A 20,245-nucleotide genomic window follows, 5' to 3' on the forward strand; every position below is an offset into this window, starting at 1 on the left:
TTTAGCTCTACTCAGATTTCCAGCGGGACAAGTCAACTAGTCCGAATCACTGTCATGGTGCTGCGGCAGCTACATATCATTTGGCTGCTATCTATTGTATACCTGGTTCCGGTTGAATGATAGCTCTTTTTGATTGCACTAAAACATTGGACACATAAGATGGGTACTTCTCGCAGGTTGGCCCTGAAGACCTCCTCCTGGCTTCTAGCGAGAGCCCGTTTTTCTTCCTGTGGAGAACGTTGACCCGCTTCGAGAACACCATGGTCGACGTGCTGTTGGTCTTGGGCTGGAAGGTCAGTATAATGTGCCACCGTATTCTAAATGGTATGAAAGTGACACGACCGTATATACCGCAAGATTTTTTGACACGCGGTTCAATTTGCCCGCTCTATATAGTGGCATACGGTGCACTGCAGCCTTCACTACTATCGGCTGAAAAATTCTTTCGATAACACAAACAATGCCGCAGATCACTGTGTTTCACTACCCGGTAATGTAATAAGTAATGCGACAAAAAAATTAACCATCCACAATGTGATTTAGCTGGGAGCTCACGTTCGCCTTCTCGCAAATCTACAGGCTGTCCGAAAAACTGATAAGGTTTAACGTCTCAAGGCAACTCGGGGCCTGTAAAAGACGCCGTAGATGAGGGCTCTGAATCTCTTTTGGCACATGAGGTTGTTTAGCGCGCACTCAAAGCACGGTACAAGAGCGTTTTAGCATTTCGCCCCACTCCGAATGCGAACGTAACCTTCTGGAATCGATCTCGCTACATTGTATTAAGCAGCACAACGCCATACTTGCCAGCCACCGCGGCTGTTTGTTTAGGAATGCAGTGCCTGTTTTAAATATATAATTAATTTACAAAGGAAATGAAAAACATTTTACGAAAGTCCCAGCACTGTGTAAGAGTGTTCGCAAAAATTTAGGTAAAGCGTCTTCTAATTTCCGCAAGAAACTGCAGTTGGGCCTGGTGTTCCAAATTGATTCAGTCTGATTCCTGTTCGATACTACTGATCGTATTCGCGTACATTGAGCAGTCGCACTATTTCAGGAATATACCGCATGCCTAAAGTTACTTTGCCGTTTAGTGTCTTCCGATATCAGTGATAGAAATAATCTGGGTCCGTCTTGTCCGCGATCAACTTGGTTTTACTGAACTAAGAGAACTACATATATATATATATATATATATATATATATATATATATATATATATATATATATATATATATATATATATATATATATATATATATATATATATATATATATATATATATATATATATATATATATATAGCAAACTGAAGATCGACTCTGATCTGCGGTATAGCGGAAGCCATACTGTCGAAACACCACGGCCAACAATAAGGACGGTTCATGGCATGGACAGTGTATTAACACTTCCGTTAGAATTTGTGATTGTGATTTCAAAACTACAATACTGACATTGTGATAATTTGCTCTGAAGGCGCGCTTTCTAAAGCTACGTAGGTGCAAGTGCCACAAAATTTAAGTTTTGGGGTTTTACGTGCCGAAACCACGACGTGATTATGACGCACGCCGTAGTGAAGGACTCCGGATTAATTTAGAACACCAGGGGATCTTTAACGGCCACGCAATGCACTTTAAACGGGCGTTTTCGCATTTCTCGCTCATCGAAATGCGGCCACCACGGCCTGGATTTGATCAGCCGATTAGCATAGCAGCGCAACACCGTAGACTCAGTGCCATCAAGGTGGGTGCAAGTGCCACAAACGTGTGCAATCAGGAACGACCATTGCGCTGAGAGCAAAGAAAGAAAGAAAGAAAGAGAGAGAGAGAGAGAGAAACGCGTTGACAAACACTTTTCAATCACCGCGACGCTTAGCGCATGTTATGAAAAACTGAATTTGTCGTGAGCAAAGAACCAAAGGTCAGTAAAGAAAGTGAACTTTCGTGTCTAGTTGCTTCCGTAAGTCACAGTGAGGCATTTCAACGTTTAGTATTCATTACAGTTTACTGAATTCTGGTGTTTTACGTGCCACAATCACGATCTGATCATGAGGCGCACCGTAGTGTGGGACTCCAGAATAACTTTGACCATGTGGAGGGTTTCTTGGTCTCCTAAATTTAAGTACACGAGCGATTTTGCATTTCGCCTCCATCGAAATGCGGTCGCAGCGGCCCAGATCAAACCCGCGACTTCGAGCTCAGCAGCGTAACTACCTCGGCAGGCGATATTGCTGTCAAAAGTTCAGCATTTTTAGTCTTTTAATTTGGTTGTTTGACTCCGCAAAGCTTAGTGCATCTCGAATATTCTTGCTTTCGAGCTAATGTCAATGGAAATTAGTCCTGTGGCCGTATTATGTTACGATTACTATGCAGCACTCTCAACTTCGCTTCGTAGAGAAGAACCGTGCGCGTGGACCGTGGCGAAGCGAGCGGCCACGGCTCTAGGCATTGGCTTCAGAGTGCGTCAGCATTTTTGGCGGTGGCACACGCAAAGGAAGCGCCGTCGTCCTTGACAAGCGATAGGCTCGACGCACGGTTGAGAGCGCTGCAATACGATAGCGCACGAGCGCAGTCACGTTGTTTTATTTTATATTTCGCGGGCTTTCTTTAAACGCCCCCCCCCCCCAAAAAAAAAAAATCGCCACGCAGCATATACGTTGCCACAAAAAAATTGATAGGTCGTTTCTGAACCCCCTCTACAACGCAACGAAACGCACTTGGCCATAAAGTTAATGTTAGACATTTTTGCATAATTCATCTTAGTAAATAACTAATTGAGCTGAATATAAAATATACTCTAAGGAGTGCCACACGATGGCCAACTACATGCCGTTGGTTTCATTCAGCTGTGGCTAACCACTTTTTTCAAATGCTTCTTTCAAGTTACGTCAAACACCCTGTATATCCTCGAAAGGGATAGATGGAGATATACGGCCTCGAGTCTTTAAATCCGTCGCCGTACAGAAGACCAGGCAAGTGACATACGAAACGACCATCCTCTGCCAGGTTGTCATGGACGAGGCGTACGCCTTCTCGGCAACACTGTCCGGCTGTTCCAAGAAGGAGAACTTCCGGGATTCGCTCTTGGTGAGCGCCGACATCTGCGTGATCGCAATGCTGCAGCTGGCACCGGCAGCCCTGGGTCACGTGCTCTTGGGCGCCGTTGGGAGCATGGACATGGTGAAGCGCTCGGCTGCGCTCACCGAGCACATACGCAACGCCTCGGTGCGCTCTTTCCAGACCCTCGGTTGGATGGACGCAAACACTTCCAGGGCGAACATGGTACGCTCGAGGTCTTTCGTTATAGCGCAGTTCTATACAGGACCTCTTTCTCGAGGTCACGTGGGATCCGTAAACACATCGGTGTGTTAGTGGTCCATAAGTGTTTTATCACAGTAATTGAGTTAAGCGAATCAGAGAGAGACTGGGGTATGCGATTTCTTTTTTAAAGTCATATGTATATCCCCATTTCTACTGAGTCTCTTTAAATGGTCTATTAAACACTGTTTATTGAATTTTGCGAAGTGGTCTGGGCCCGAGGCGTCAAAGAAGCCACTGAACGGAAATCAACGGGGAGAAGAGGCAGAAGAGATGCTTCTCTAGAGTGTGATATTAAATGACGGACGATACCCATCTCTCTACAGATATGATGACTAAGTGAATCACTTTAGGAATGCTACAGTTTGCAACTTTCTTTTTATTTGTTAACTTCGTCTTCGTTGACGTAAATAAACATTTTGCTATCATCAGCCAATGAATTTCGCTTTCATTCTGTAGCAGTCCACGAAAAGACACGGACGAGAGGAGTCGACACAAGCGCAGACTTTCAACTGTAGCCTTAATGACAAGCCACAAAAGTGTACACGCGCGGCGGCACACGCAAGAAACCAAGAACGGGCAAAGAAACGTACTAAACTAACAACAAAAGATACCAAACACCATACACATGTCGCTACATATAATTCAAGCGTGCGCATTCAATATGCGTTAAAGAAATAGACGGCTGACTCGCACACACCGGCAGTTGCTTCTGGATACGATGAAACTCGGCTACCTCTCGTGTATGCTGATTTTTGTGTCTCGTGATGATGCCCGCATTTTCATAATCCGGTGCGCAACCGCAATTACGACAACGACTTGACACGTGGGAACCTCGCGTACCATTTAAGGAGTCGCAGTGTTCTTTAAGGCGGACATTAACGAATCGCCCGGTCTTTCCAATGTACACCTTGCCCCATGAAAGCGGCACCTTATAAACAACACCACCACCACAAGGCGCAAAGCGGTGTGTGTGTTTTACTGAACACTTATTACCCTGATGACCTGCCTTGCATTCAGCGTTTCGAGGGCCGCACAACTATAGCCAAGTTTGTTTTTTGACGAGAAGACTCCGTCATCATCGTACCTACTGACAATCTTTTTGAGGTGATGTGACACCGCGAGTATATGCAGCATAACCACATGTTTGCCTTTCTTAAGGGCTTCGACAGACTCCTCAGGGTGCTTTCTTCCATGCAGCTTCTTTTATCCTAAATTTTATCCTAAATTGAAAATGAATGAATCGATGAGAAGCACATGTCAAGAAACTCGAACCACAGCCAACTGAGCTAAGCCGCTGCACCTGCGCCTGAAAAGTGTCTCGCGTGCTATGAACACATGATTACGATTATAACAGTGCAGAAGTCAGGCATGAAATTGCCAAACCGTTATTCACTATACGATAATGCCCAGGTGTGACGTTCAAAAGGGGTTTAACTGATCGTGGTGCACATGCCTAGCACACATGCTTCTCTTTATATCTGAACGACATATCAGGAAACTGCAACTTATCACAATCAGCAACCTCGCAGATGAAGCGCCAGCTATAACCTCTTTCTTTAAACACCTTGAGAACATTAATCATGGTAGTGGCGTTGTTCATCGTCTCCACACACACACAAAAAAAGAAAAACCAATCGTCAACATACTGGAACACACGTACAACCAAATAAACCTGCGAGTTCTGACTCAAGGTCCCGGCCAACACAGCTTCAGAAAATGTTGCCTGAGCACTGGTGCCGCCTTTGAACCAATGCAACTCCCGGTATTTAGTACGTACTTTGGATCATATAGGTAGTCATGACCTCTGTCAAGTCGCCGCTGAGACTTTTAGTCCCGTCCACTCCTTCTTGACAAAGGAAAAATAAAATGAATGAATGAATGAATGTCTCAACGGTGCAAATGTAGAAGAGAGGTGCGAGAGCAATTTCTAGAAAGAATACAGATATGACACAACCACTTCTAAATTGAACGCCATCAGCGTCTTCAATTATCGTGTCATTAACGAATTTCATGAATTGTTCATTAAGGAGGGCATAAAAAAGATTCTGAATATACACACTAAACACGTTATAAGTCCCCGGTTTCGTATGCTCCCTATGAATGGTGGAGCCAAGCAAGAAATTTCAAGGACTGCCTTCGTGTCCTGTGTTCGTCCGGTGGTGGGTTCAGCGGGCAGTTTTTCTTTTCGCAATGGGGCAATACCACTGACGCCCTCACGGAATGCCTTTAGTAGAGGGCGCCGCGTAGACTATACCGAAAACAAGAAAGGCTACAACGAACGAGGGAAGTGTCCTTGTGCTGGGAAACAAACAGGTACTAGAATGCGACAAGCGTGTGTTGCAGTTAGGACTAGAAGTACGCGCCGGTGTGTGCGAGTCAACCGCCTATCTTAACGCAGCATGAATGTGCAAACTTGAATAATACGTAATAATACGTACGTAAGGATATGGGGGGGGGGAGGTGTGTGGTGTCTGGCTGCTTTTATTGTTATAGTTCAATTTAGTTTTTCTTGTCTTTTGTGTGTGTGTGTGTGCGTGCGTGCGTGCGTGCGTGTGTGTGTGTGTGTGTGTGTGTGCGTGTGTGCGTGCGTGCGTGCGTGCGTGCGTGCGTGCGTGTGTGTGTGCGCGCGCGCGCGCGTCACGTGTCGTTGACTCTTCAGTCGATATAGCGTTTCTGCTGTCTCTTCTCGTCCGTATGCCTTCTTTGCGCTGCTACACCTCCCCCCGCCCTCCCCCCCCCCCCCCCCCAATGAACGTATTCCAACTCGCCCAGTTCACTGTTCTAGTGAATTTTTGCTCTGTCCTTTAAATGAAACATTACTTGAACTGAGCCTCAGCGATGGCCTAACGAGAGGATATACTCTCTGCGTTCTGAGTACATTGTAATAAGGTGATCGGTACATTTCATGAACTAACTAAAGGTACCACGTGAATAGCTACCGCAATTTTCCATCGTACTCAACACAGCGATCGTGCTGTTCACTTCCTCTGACCTTGACTTGCGCCTTTTCTCGTTGGACGTAAATTCGTCCTTTATGAAGATCGAGCTGGGCTAGTCAGTCCCTCCTGCCTAGCTGTCGGCCTGCCGCACTCCTGACGTGACAAGAGGAAAACGTGAATAGAGTTCCTCAATCCTGCCAGGTCCGAAACTCAGCTTGAAACGGCGGGCATGCTCGGATGCTCATCGCCAGCTAAAAAAAATGTTCGAAATGGTTTATGTGATTGGAAAAAAAAAATGCAGGTCCGACGTACGTGCTGGAATCGATCTGAAACGAAGCTTTCCTGAAGTGGTTAGATATATATGCTATACAATTATAACGATGACGCGTACTACTGTGTTTACTTTCATCCTATGCAAACATGTAACCTGATCCAATGTTTATATTTGTGCACCGCACAGGTCGCAACTTGAATGACATGCAACTTGAACGTCATGCACGTCAAGAGTTTAGAACACCTTCAAAATCAAGCAGTCAAACTCATAACAATTAGTCAGTTGCGCTGCCATTCTCTGCCTGTTTATCAGCTTCCCTGTATCCTACCCTTTCGGCATTGATATCAATATACGATATCGTTTCTCATGTTTCCCTTCATTCATCATAACGTGCCTACAGGTGTTCTTTGCTTATGCTAAATCATTAATTCGAACAGTACTAGATTTTCTGAACGGTATAACTTCATTTTGGCCAAAATCGCATCAAATTATACAAAGTTGACTTTCAATTTGAGTGGTATAAAAGTTTGGAATTCAATTCCTACAGACATTAGGATTACCTCTTCACTATACTCCTTTAAGGGAACGTTTAAAATTAAATTATTAGAAGAGCGGGCTTGTATACAATTTTTTTTCTAGCGCCTGTGTCTTTGTAGTATTTGTAGCAGCAACTTTTTTAACTCATTGCGATTTCTTCAATGTATAAATTGTTTCCTTCTTGCTTCTATAAAATAACTTTATGTAAATTTTATGTATATTAATTTTATGCCTCTGCTAGCAAAAGATAATGAAATATGCTTTTTTTTATCTGCGCCAATTAAAAATTGCCTGTGGCAGTTAGCACAATTATAACCTTCGATCTAAATTACTCGTTGTGGCGGCCATTACTGCTACGATAATTCTGAGTGCTGAGCCTTTTATTTCTCCCCATTTTCTCGCTTTATATACGTAGTGTCTGCTGTGTCGTTGGTGAACTAAACGAGTCACCGTGTTCATATTTTGTGGAAATATATGGGCAGGTTATCCGAGGGGGGGGGGGGGGTGATGTGTAGGCGAAGTTCAAAGTGTGGGGGTTATTTACCGTCTTTGCAGTAACTTACTTATGCAAGGACTCCGCAGCTTGTGTTTTAAGAAGGGTGTATAATTTCCATATTCCTGTACTGAAGCAATTATAACAGCCACCGACGATAAATTTGACGAACATATGGGAGGGAGGAGAGCATTACTACTGATGTGCATGCCGCTTAAGAATTTAAGTACGTGGGTGAAGCATAGGCCCTTGCTAAAAATTTCATGGTCAAGTCCTCGAAAGCGTTATATGCGGGCACCATTTGAAACGGTAAATTCATATGGGGACAGCGTTTTAAAGTGTGGGGTTTAATTACAGGAAACTGAAATTTTTAGTGCAAGTGCTCGATAGAAAGAGCTTCGCTGGCAACTGGGTTGCAGTTGTGCCAGGTCGCTCAAGTCAGCAGTTTATTTCTTCTTCTGACACTTATGGAACACATAGCTTGTACATTATTTTCGTGCGCTGCATCCTTACATGCCATAATCGACGTTGCGACTTCCAGTGCGATCGTTGTAATACAGTAGCGCGTTATTCATGGTGGTGTGGTAATTCTTATGCGGGCCGGGGTCTGTCAGCAGTGCATAGTTTTTACATAAGGCTGTTGTTGTTGTTGTTTGGGGGGTTTTGTTGTTTTTTGGGTGTGTGTGGGGGGGGGGGGGATGTGGTGGGATCTTTCATTTTTAGCCTGTCGGTGACCCACTTGTTCCTCGCGGCTTCTTGCCTTTAAAATAATTCTCAGCTTTATCCTTAACATGACACTTAACGTAAAGTGTTAATAGATGGACTTACGCGCAAAATGGTCCTAGATACGCGCCACTTTTTCTCAGGCCAACCAAGTTTTCTGTTCCCACAAGAATCAATAGCCGCTGCCTTTTGGGAAGTGCAGCTGCTCCCGTCTCTTCTAATCGCGCAGCCATACATCGCTCACATTTTCCCTGAAACCTTGACTGCTATGTCTCAGACCTTGACCGTTTTCCAGATTGTCTTTCCGTGCTTTTCTCGTTACTTCACGCAATGTCATGCGCTTAGGTCAGGACAGACGGCGACAACCAGAAACTCGTCGCGCAGGACCGGATGATGAGCATCGTGAGCGTGGACGCAGTTCCTGCACACTTGCTGGACACGGCGGCTGTCGACAAGAACTACGACTTTCTGCCATCTTTCTCCGAGGACGCCGGCACCTTCGGGTGGCAGCTGCTCGAGGCGCGCAAGCGCCGCTTCGAGAAGCTTCGTCGTCTGATGTACACCGATCCGGAGAAAATCAAGCGTCGCAGCGAGCTATCGCTGCCCATCCTGTCAGTGAACGCCTTCTACATGCCTATTTTCCACGTCATTTACGTCACCGGCGCCATAATGCAGGCAAGTCTTGGCTGACATGTTCGAGCGATTTGGAAACGCTCTCAGTGGTGGTTTGATGGCGAACAAAAATGTTTGGACTTTAATATCCCGTGCGTGCATGAGAGCGCGTGTAGGCATTGGATTCTTGTCAGAAGGCATCAGTAGGAATAGTGCGTGCCAACGAGGAACAAGAATGGAAGGATAGGACGAGGGCGCCTTTCTTCGTGCCTCGCTTCCCAAGCTTCGCTGTGCAGCTTCACGAATCGAATCGCCAAGTGCTCGCACTTTTTGCGACACCGGTGAGCGCTGGGGACTTAGATGCACTTTGGATCGCGTGAAAGCGAGAAGCTTTGTGATGCATTGCGCCTGCGTTCGGTCGCCCCTCAGCGATCATCCAGAGCTGACGTGTTGCGCAAAAATAGGGGAGGCCGCTACACTTCCGAAGGCTACTGCCAAAGCCCTAAAGGGAACACACTGAGGGACTACATGGGGGACTACGCCCGTTTAGCTTCGGCCTCGCGTTTACGAAGATCGGCGTCTTCTTGCCGCTTTGCACGCCGAGTCGCGTTGTGCTGGGTCCGTGCTTCTTCCGAGGCGTACTTTGGCGCTCGACCGCATGGCTTCGAAGGATCCGCCGAGCTAGCTGCTCCTGCATGGATACATTTTGCAACATGCGATGGAGACAAGCCAACGCGCTCCTACTTTTATATACAAGTGGCGAGCCTTCTCCCGTGACGTCATGAACCGCTACGCTCGCCGCCCGATAGGTGCACCGTGCCCCCCTCTCCCGTGATGTCACGAACCGCTAGGAGCGCCGCGCGAACTAGGCGCTCCTTCGTCTCGCCGTTAACAACTGCTTCTGTCGACAAGAGGCATGGAGGAAGGAAACTGAGGAGAGGCGCTACCCCCTCCGCGTGCTAGGGGAAAAGTGTGGAGGAAATGACGTAGTAGGTTCTCCTTTGTTTCGCTGTTATTTTATTTCTTTGCTGTAGTGGCCCCGCCTTTCGGGCCACAATGGCGGCTTTGTTATTGTTCTGTGCGCTCACACGTGTTGCTCCGTAGGTTTCGTACTGTGGCAAAGGCGCCGTGCGGGCAGGTTTGCGTTGGCCTCCGTGATTTGTTGCGCTGCGTTATTTGGACCGTGCTGTACCGGATGTTGCTGTGGCCAGGTGGGAAAGGAGGAACTAAAGTTCGTGAAATGAACGCGCATGCAACGCTGTACGCAATGTACCGCGCCACGGCAATGGCTACGCACGAAGGAATATCCGCGGGAAATGTTGCCCTCTTTCGCGGAATCATGCTAACGTGCTAACGATTGCTTAGTATTGATGCGGAGCGCGCGGGTCCGGGCAGCACGGTTGCGCGCAGCGCGGCGTGGTTTTGCGAGGAATGTAAACAAGAGAGGAGAGCTGGCCCGATAGGCGGAGCAACGCCATGAGCAACGCCAACTTCCGGCTTCACTTTAGCTTCACAAAGAGTGACGTCAGGGCCTCTCAGTTTCCTTCCTCCGTGACCAGAGGTAACGCCTCTGGCTCTCACTGCAAAGCTTCCTCGGGGAGGCCTGCGCTTCGAATCCGCCTACGGGCAAACGCATCTCGAATTTTCCTTTCGAATCTCTTAGTTTATTATATTTGGATATGGGGGGGGGGGGGCTACATAACCACTTGCCACACCATTATGACCTTTTTCTATACTCTACATCGATCTCATATATACTATACTTACATTTTAGGGTTCCTACCATTAAATGTACCACCACTGCTGGACACCGGCAAAACGGCCAATGAGCCAAGTAGTGCTTCCGCACTAAATGTGCGGGCCACTATGTGGTCACTATCGTGTCTCAATCGTTGAGCAGTGCACCTTGACGCGGTAAACAGCGCAAACACGCTAGACAAATGACAAATGCTTGAGATGGACAACATTGGCCTGTGCCCGGTGGGTGGCGGCTAGGCTCGTGATTGCACTGTTTTCCGTGTTATGCCGTAATACCAGCCAACCCGGTTCGAGACCATTTTGCAGCATATATGTGGCACCTTGGTTGCCATAATTGTTTTTGTCTTCGTCAGTGTCACACTGCATCAATATCCACTCCTGTGCCTGGGTTTAGAATGTCGTGGGATCGGCACCTGCCTGTCCAGAAATCACTGGGACTAGAATGGCGGCCATCACATTTGTATACGTGTGTTAAAGAGCAGCGTTCTGAGCTCTGAACTCTGAGCAGCGTTCACTTGCTTAGTCAAGATATTTTACTAATTCATCAGGTACTTTTTCTTCATAGCATTTAGTCGGTGCTCTCGATGTTCATAGGAGTAGTCGATACGCACCACATACAACCATTGTCATTCATATTTTCCCCAAAGACAGCCCTGATGGTCGTAGTTCCGCGAACGACGGCATGCAACTCATGTAACATGAACATGTCAGCTGTCGTCCTATTAATTCGTGTCTTGTCATCAGCTTATCTTGCAGTTTTAACGTCTCTCCCGGCGATCTACAGTTACTACTGTTTTGCGTCAGACCGCTTCGCCCTATGCCTGCAAACTTGCTAATTTGATCACACCACCTCATCCCCTGCCGTCCTCGGCGGTGCGTTTCGCTTCCTTTGGCACCCGTGCTAGTTACTCTTTTATGTAGAGCACCAGCTATCTACTCTGCGCACTTCATGACCTACCCAACACTGCTTGCCTCTTTTAACCACAACTACATGTCTAATTGCAACCGTTTGCACACTAATACATCCTGCCGTATACCGCTGACTATTAACGTTATATGCCTGGCATTCCTATAATTCTCACTGAGCGGCGCTTAGCACCTTCTCCAACTTATTTTGTTATGCTCCAACTTGATTATTAGCACTAGTTATTATATAGATTATCAGCACTTGTTCTTTGTGCCGACTGCACGCGTTTCTTTTCAAGCTTATCGGCAGTCTACCTCTCATGACTTGGAAGTGCCTGTCATATGCGCTGCAGCCGCTTTTATCCGTTTGGAAATTTCCTCAGGATTGAAATTTCTTCGAGCTTGAACGGCTGAGAGGCTGACTGCCCATCGCGAACTCTTGTTCTCTAGAGATGTTACTGAACATTACCTGACTTTTTCATATTATTCTTCCAACTTTCCCTTACAATTTGTCGGGATAAGCTCTTCAGTGATTTGCTATAGGTGTTCTCCAGCGCTGCTTAAGAGGACAATGCCATCTTCAAACCACAGATTGCCGAGACATTCCTCGTTGATCCTCACATTTAATCCTTCCTTATAAAACAATTTCAATCCTTCTTACAAGTTTGCAGTGAACAAATTTGGAGGTCTTGTCCCTCCTTGTCTGACACCCTTTTTAATCGTTATTGTTCCGCTTTTCTTGTGAAGAAATATAGTAGCTCTGCACTATGGAATATAAGCAGATATTCCTAACGTATTTACGTATCCTTCCTCTACTTCTTGGTTACTCAATGACTCCGTGACTCAGTATCTCATTATTGTCTTATGTATTCCTGTCAGATATAGGCCGGGTTTCGAAGATTGTGAACGCATTTTTCACGTTTCACACAAACCACGCGTTTGGTCGCTACAGCTTATCCCCAAAAAAAGAAAAACACCATAGGAAATGCAGCGCTCGTTCACTGATATCACTCGTTTGGCGAACTTTCACGTCCTGTCGCACTACCGAATAACTAAAACGAATGCCGCCGACGAACAAATTTTCTTCCGTTTTCCCTCTTCCTTCACTTGCTACTGAACCGAAAGTTTGCGAGTTTAATAGGCGAGGGGCTTAATCATTTACCTGTAATAGTGCCTGCGGGAGCTCAAAACATGATCTGTGGCATTAATGTGTGATTATAGAATCAGAGGTATAGCCTGAGCATGCGTTCACGGCGTAATGCAGCCGTGCGCCCGCTGTGTGGTATATACACTACAATAAACTATATATACGAACGAGGTCAACAGTCACGGATGCCAAGGTAAGCACGGAAGAGCTTAATCCTTTCATGCTTACACTTGCTTTTTAACCTTAGTGTATCATTAAATGATCTGTTCCCGGTGACCTTAAGGCGGCGGGACGCGCTATCACCGATATAACGCGTCGCGCATCGTACTTTTCTAAACCGCACTTAGGGCTCGTCATATGACCGTCTATACACCAGAACACGATAGTCTCGAGCCGGATGGGCTGAGCGCATACTCCGGAACCCAGCGACCGGTCGCCATCCTCCCTGAGCTGCCAAGACGCGTTCGCGTGCATGTAGCGTCTGTGTGTTACGTTATTGGGTGTTCAATGTGTAAATATATCTGTGCCCGCAACATCCAAGTACCGAACATCATCGGGGCGTCACTGCGTCATATATGGATGTGCAAGTAACAAGCGGAAACGAAGCAGATTGCAGAGCACCGTTTGCGACGAACACGGTGTACGTCGAGAGCTATGCCGCTGTGGCATATTCAGCCGCGCATGGCCTTTTGTCTCTCTGTGTGTGTACCTGTGCGTGTCTCTTTATGCGTATGTGTCTGTCTACGGGCCTCGATTACACAAAGGCCTGAGGTGGGCTTCGTACAGCGGCTCTCGCCATGAACTCCGCACCTGATTCACAAATAAATGCCGCGAAAGTGTTCGCACCGCTACAAAGTTCTGACGTGCATGACAATCGAAGTCATGCGTAACAGATTGAATTCCGTCCACTGGCGTTAGTGGTCACGAAATTTCGCAATACCTTTCAGCAACTATTCGAAACCATTACGTGTGAAAGCTAATTTGTGTTGCTTATCGTAACTACTGGCCAGAGGGCAAGAGCGGCAATGTTTGTTAAAGAAAGTATACATACATTGCACAGTAGATCCGACACGGCTGAACTAATCTTAATTAATTCTTCAGCCGTCCTGAGCCCAAAAAACGGACACATCTGGGCATCCGCGCGCACATGCGCTACGCTTACTCGAACCTATACCGCATGTTTCCTGTTTTCAAGGTGCCGGCCACGAGATTTTTCCAGGCACTACAACGCGGAGGTAAAGTATATAGCGTACTGCAAGACTTTTACTAGTTCATGACGTATTGTCAGACGTGCAAATCAAAGTGGAATAGCCGCAGAACCAATGCTTCCGCATGCAAAGGTAACACGGACTTATCCGAACGATCCGCTCCGCCTGCGGACGTTGCGCTTGCCACAGCCATTCCGATTTGCAGCACAATCTTGCCGAGAAGCTGAAATTCACTAACTAAATTCGCTAGCTAAAATTCACCATTCCGTCTTTCGTGAGCACTTCAAAGTAATGTCAAAGCGCAAGCAACGCAAGCACTGCCTTTACCTGCGGTCGCCTCGCTTGGCAGCTAGGAGCCGTTGGAGCAGCAGATGGCGCCACCGCGCCTCGAAAATGGCGCCACTCAATTTTTTTTTTCTGTGTTCTGGTGCATAGCCTCAGTTGTTCTGTTTATAAATGTAACGTATGCCTTTACCTATGCGCTTTTCGGATGACACAGTCGCCGTTTGCCGTGCGCGCGGACGAACCGGCCATCAATTACGGCAGCCTTGGACGTATCATCGGGCACGAGCTGTCGCATGCGTTCTACGTGAGCACCACTTCCGTTGACGAGCACCTGCAGCCGTTCAGGCTGTACAGCCCGTCGTCGTACAAGGAGTTCCTCGGCCGTCTCGCCTGCCTCGCCAAACAGGTGGGAGAACGGCTTCCCCCGCTAGAGCTTCTGAAACTCTCTATAGTTCGAACCCCAGGTGGTCGAAACTAATGCGGAGGCCATCACTACCGCGCTTGTCATACATAGGCTTTGGGACGTTAAACCTGATCGGAGACTTAGCTCCAGCTGTTTTAAGGGGCAACTCCAGCGATTTTTCGATGTCCACTGATCTTAACAAAATCTTTAATATACGTTCTCTCTTGCACACTGATTATCTGCGCCAAACAATGCGGCTACAAGTGATTTAGTTTTCCTGAAGATGAATTTGAAGGATTGGTTGCGTTCCCCACTCATTACATTTTACTGGCCACCCTGCATTTGTGACGTCAGAGTCTGCAATGCCACTGTCGCTGAAATCGTCGCTGAAATTGCCGCTGTCTAGTTCGGAAAATCTGTAAAAGCTCCCTGTGTCGTCAGGAGACATCATCAGCTTCGCTTTTTAGGCGCTAGCGCCACGTGTACTGCGTGTTTAGCATGCGTTCGGCGTGATTACATTATGATAGTGTAGGATCTGACGTCATTGACTCAACGTGACGTCACACGAAGCAACTACCATTTCCGGTTTCGGTATATCGTTTATTGATTATTTAAAATTATTGATGGATTTCTGAGCAAAGTGAACCACTTACCGGTGACAGGACTGTCAATGCCATTTGAAAATGACAATATCCTAATATGGATAAAAAAAAACCGGACTTGCCCTGTAAAAGCTAAGCTTTCTTTGTTTCTTCCTTCTACTTTCCCATTGCTGCTGCTGTTCTGCTGCTGCTACTGTCTTGCACGCCGCGTCTGTGGTGGTTCAGGGTGTGTATATGCGAGGACGAATCAGAAGGTATTTGCTCCTATTGTTATTCGCCAAAATAAGAAATGTTACAAATATAACTATTCTGCGTACTCTGCATTATTTTGCCACACAGTCCCCAGACCGGTTCAGACATTTGTCCCATCGGAGCACTAAAGTTGAGATGCCCCTGGGGTAGAATTCGTCCACCTGATTGTGGAACCACCGTCGGACTTCACGGCCTTTTGCGAAGTCACAACACCACTACCTCACATTTCTCAAAGCGAGACACCTTTGCCCATACGCTGGTTGCATTTCCCTGTGGATTTTTATAGGTGTTCGTCCCTTGCTCATAGAAACCGAATCACACTTAGTTGCTCGTACACTGTGGACGTGTGAAGCACAAGTGTCATCTTCAACAACCGACATCAGCGCCGTGCCGCGGAGCTACCGGCAGGTAATTTCGGGCCGGTCCAAGCAAGGTCCACCGGTGGGAATGGATATGTTGACTTCTCATTTACAGCCGTTTTTTGAGTAAACAAAAATGGGGCAACGACTTTCTGATTCGCCCTCGTGCATGGCAGGATGGTGGCAGAGAGGAAATGAGATGCGAGAAACTCGTTCGGAACTTCGCACCGCGTCCACTGTGCACAATGCCCTCTGGAGCTCCCTGAACGTCGCCACAACAGCATATTGATGACTGTAATTATCCCCCGCAAAAGCATTGCAGAAACTACAGCATTTACCTTTCTACTAACGTACAACCGTCCAGAGAGGAAGTATGTAGAATGGTAAGGAGGAGGCAGGATCGAGAGGAGGCAGAGAATGGAGAGAAGCGACGCAGCAACGAAACGAGTGGATAAACAGCCTTGCCACTCTTCGCTCGCAACTCACATACATGGGGTAAGGGGAAGGGGGAAAAGAGCGACAAAGGAAGGCGAGGAAACGCTACGACTGGGGTGCCTCGATGCTCGCGCCGCCGAGACACCCTAGTTACTTCTATAACACGATAGCGGTAGCGGACAAACTGGATAAGTTTAAGCTCAAGGTAAGGTACGTTTCTGCTATTTCTTTAAAAAAAAGAAAACACCGTGTCAATTTATCAAGCGCACAACTGACGCACGGCGTGCTGACTCAAAGCCGCATTAAAGCACCGTCGTCTAGGCGACATCGTAGCACCGTTGAGTCTTGGTGTCGCACTTCTACTTCAACGCTTCTGTGTCCGCCGTTCTACCTTTGCGGCTATGGCATTGCTCGATGTCGCGGATTCGATCCCGACCGGGGTAGCTAAAATGCTCGTGTAGTTAAGTTTACGTGCTCGTTAGAGAACACCACGGGTGAAAATTAATCTGTAGTTTGTAACTGTGGTGCGCCTCATAATCTGGTTGTGGTTTTGGCACGTACAGTCCCATAATTCAAATGAAGTTTAACACTTCGGCCACGATGCGATATGCCGTGCGAGGCAATGACAATAATAACGTTCTCGTAGGTTATGAACAATGGCGCACAGCAACGGCTGAAGCAAATAGGTCTCGCTGTGTGTTCTTGGTACTGCGCAGAAAAACAGAAGGGGTGAACGCACGGTAACATTTGTCATCAGCTCGCCACTCTCGTATTGCACTAAACGCTGAAGAAATTGAACATTCGCCGTCAACATCCCCGCTAATTATTGTCAAGCCAAAGCAAGCGTCACGGAGAGCTTCGCTTACGTAGATTCCAACAGTGCGCGGAATCGGCATATTTTGTTTTCTTTTTTTGTATGGGCATCCTTACTGGCGAACACTTAAGCAATACTTGAGACAGAATATCAGACACAATGTTTGCAATGTAAAGCGTTAGTAAACATCAAAGTAATAATAATGAATTGCACGCTAAAATGTGACACCTGGAGCCGCATAAAGCAAGACCGTTCCATTCTGATTTTATTCGAATATTCTGTTTACGTAACCGCCGAGCCAAGCCCAATGAAAGTTCTCCTTGTTTATAAGCGGTCACTCTTGCTTGCTTTGAAAACAAATAGCATTGACTCTTTGGCAGGAATTTCTAATCTGATTGGCTCAAAAATGACGAGGAGCGCGCAGAAGTGTGTAGGGTTTGGGAGAGTCTCCGCTACTGCAGTGAATGTAGGTAACCGGATGAGGAGAGCGGTGTCGACATCTGCGATTGCTCATAGTTTGCAGTGGCTGGTCGAAAATTGCGGCGGCGGGCAACGGAACGGTTAAAAATGCCACTAAAACGGGTCCTCAGCGAAGAACAGTTGGCAGAGCGACGTCGTATACGAGTATGTGCCGCAGGCGCTCGACAACCTTATACTTTTACGCAAAATGTCTTATTATACGCAGAGAAATCCATTCTCCCCAGCAGCTCCGAGTAGCCAATGCGATCGGCGCGTAGTCATGTTTTATTCCTTTCGTAACGGGGTAGTCTCCGGCTTTAAAAATATATAAAAAATCGGTTTTATCCGGTATATTATTCCATCTTTACTGCCACATGCCACTTTGACGTATAGTGAGTTTTCACGGTTCTGTGACGTCGCGTGACAGACATGCGAAATAGCCGCCTCCTGAAAAATATGGCCACTAGCGGTGGCCTAATGGTGAAAAGGGCGCAAAATCGGAAATAATAAAACATTTTCAAAATTTTGTTCGGCCTAATCATGCATGATCACTGTGTGTACAAAAAATCATATCAGGTGGAGATTTCTTGCAACTTTCGTGACGTCGCGTGACACACATGCGAAGTGGGGATGCACCGAAACATTTGTGGCCAATCATGCAGGGCTAAATAGTGGCAGAAATTGAATAGAGAAAGATTCGAAATAGCTTTACGCTATAGCGCCCCTCTTCTAAACAATCGGGGGTAACGTCACTAAATATATCCTCTGCGTGCCTCTATTTCTCAGGCTCCGCTATAACCCAAATATGCGGTGTAAGGGTTGGCGGTGGTAGCTGTAGGGAGGACCTTGACTCTTCGTCGGGACTTAGGCAAGCAGGGTTTATTTACAGTATTTGCATTTTAAACAAGAGATACATCGACAGTATAGGGTGGCTCCCAAATGGAGCACGTAAGACGAACATACAGCAAATGAACACACAACTCACGAGCACGACGACGAGCACGCAGACGAGCACGAGCACAGAGCACGACGACCAGCACACTCTAGCAGCCGACAACAGCTGCTTATAAACACTCCATTGGTTCCTAGTTCCCTAGGTGAGGGAAAAACGTCGGTTCACCGCCGATTCGCAGCGTCAAACGTCAACGCTGTCGACCCGCCGGTTGTCCATTATCTTGAGTCTTGAAAGGCGCGTTGGTTCCCCGAGCTGACCCCCGCTGCGCGGCTGCTGGTTGTCCATTGTCTTGCGCCTCTAAATTCCAGAGCTACCTTTCTCCTGTAGTCGCCACGAGTGTCAGCAGACTGTGACGAATCCTGGGGCCCACGTACCGCAAAGCACCCTTTTGTTAGGGAAGCTCTTCTTGCTGCCGAGAGAGACCATGAAGACCCGGCAAATCAACCAACAATACGTTGGGTGCCAAACGTGGCCCGCCCTGCTGTCGTCACCGATTCTCTGAACGAGGCGCATGGTGGATTAGCGCTGTCGTCATCGCTGGTTCTGCGAAGGGCGCCAGCACCGCGGGTCGATCGAAGCACGTGCAGCGGGCTGAAATAGCTTTGCAAAGCTGTATCCCTGCAGGCCGATCTTAACAGCGGACGAATAGAAAAAAAATGAAGGCCACTTTTATATTAGTGCTTTCATACCGCGATCTAGAAATACTGCGCCCTATTTACGAATGTTTAGCAAACAGCACTAACTCGGGCAACGAATACTCGTTCAGCAACCCTGTGTACGTGGTTTCTTCTGCGGCAGGTAAACGACGGTTCAGGCAGCCAGACTTTGGGCAACAACTCGATCTCGGAGACGTTCGCCGACAACGCCGGCATTCAGAAGGCTTACCTGGCCTTCAAGGCGCTGCTGCAGTCCGATCCACTGCTGAACGACAAGCCGGCCAACCCGCTGGGTTACACGGCGCAGCAGCTGTTCTTTGTCAGTGGCTGCTTCGTGTTCTGCGCCTTCCAGGGTTACGCGTCCGACCAGAACGCCGTGTACCCGCCGCCGTTCTTGCGCTGTAATATGCCCGCTATGAACACGCGCGACTTCGGAGTCGCCTTCAGCTGCGCCCAGGGCGCGCCCATGAACCCTATCATTAGATGCAACTTCCACTAATGTCGACGTTTCTTCAACGCACTGAGAAATAAAGCTGATTTTGTCTGTGTAAACGAACACGTGCCGAGCAAAGCACGTTTCGAGGGAAACAAAAATTAGGACAGAAACTCCCCCACTGGGGAGTTGTCATGAAGTGCGCAGCGTTCTTTGTAATCACTACAGGGAAGCAAGGACATAGACACAATGAGAATGAGAGCGTACAGGAAATGCTGAAGCACCTGGTGGAGTCAATGCGCGTGATTCTCGGTGGTCTCCAGAATCCGGCCGCTAAACGTGCCCTACAGGTACTCGTCGTGCTGGTGCCACTTATCGCAGCTCTTTACATGCTATAAGGATTTTGCTTGGCGCTTGTGCCGCTCACACAGGGGAGGCCCACACACCAGCTTCGTCCTAGCGCCTTTAAGTTCACTTTAATTGGTGACTACTAACTAGATGCGGAACCAGATAGTGGCTTCATGAATGAGTTTTCTGAATGTTTATCATCAGAGTGTTGAACTTGATTTCACCGTTACTTATCCCTCTTTCCATGTCATCATCATGCCTCATTACACCTTTATGTCCCTGTTTCCCCTCCCCCTGTGCAGAGTATCAGGCTAGAGCGCGTTAGCTCA

At 47.4% G+C, this 20,245-nt stretch overlaps 1 protein-coding gene across 1 annotated transcript in view; it reads left to right on the forward strand.

Moving 5' to 3' along the window:
- The window catches only part of LOC142563522 (neprilysin-11-like), a 34,733-nt gene extending 15,099 nt beyond the window's left edge, over positions 1-19,634 (forward strand). Inside the window, exons 4-8 of the mRNA XM_075674400.1 lie at positions 177-293; positions 3,004-3,279; positions 8,630-8,959; positions 14,415-14,606; positions 19,278-19,634. Of these exons, the coding sequence (XP_075530515.1) occupies positions 177-293; positions 3,004-3,279; positions 8,630-8,959; positions 14,415-14,606; positions 19,278-19,634 (1,272 nt within the window). The remainder of the gene's footprint in view (positions 1-176; positions 294-3,003; positions 3,280-8,629; positions 8,960-14,414; positions 14,607-19,277) is intronic.
- The last annotated feature ends 611 nt before the right edge of the window (positions 19,635-20,245 follow it).

This window comes from Dermacentor variabilis, chromosome 1 (assembly GCF_050947875.1).
Source record: "Dermacentor variabilis isolate Ectoservices chromosome 1, ASM5094787v1, whole genome shotgun sequence".
Taxonomy (NCBI): Eukaryota; Metazoa; Arthropoda; class Arachnida; order Ixodida; family Ixodidae; genus Dermacentor; species Dermacentor variabilis.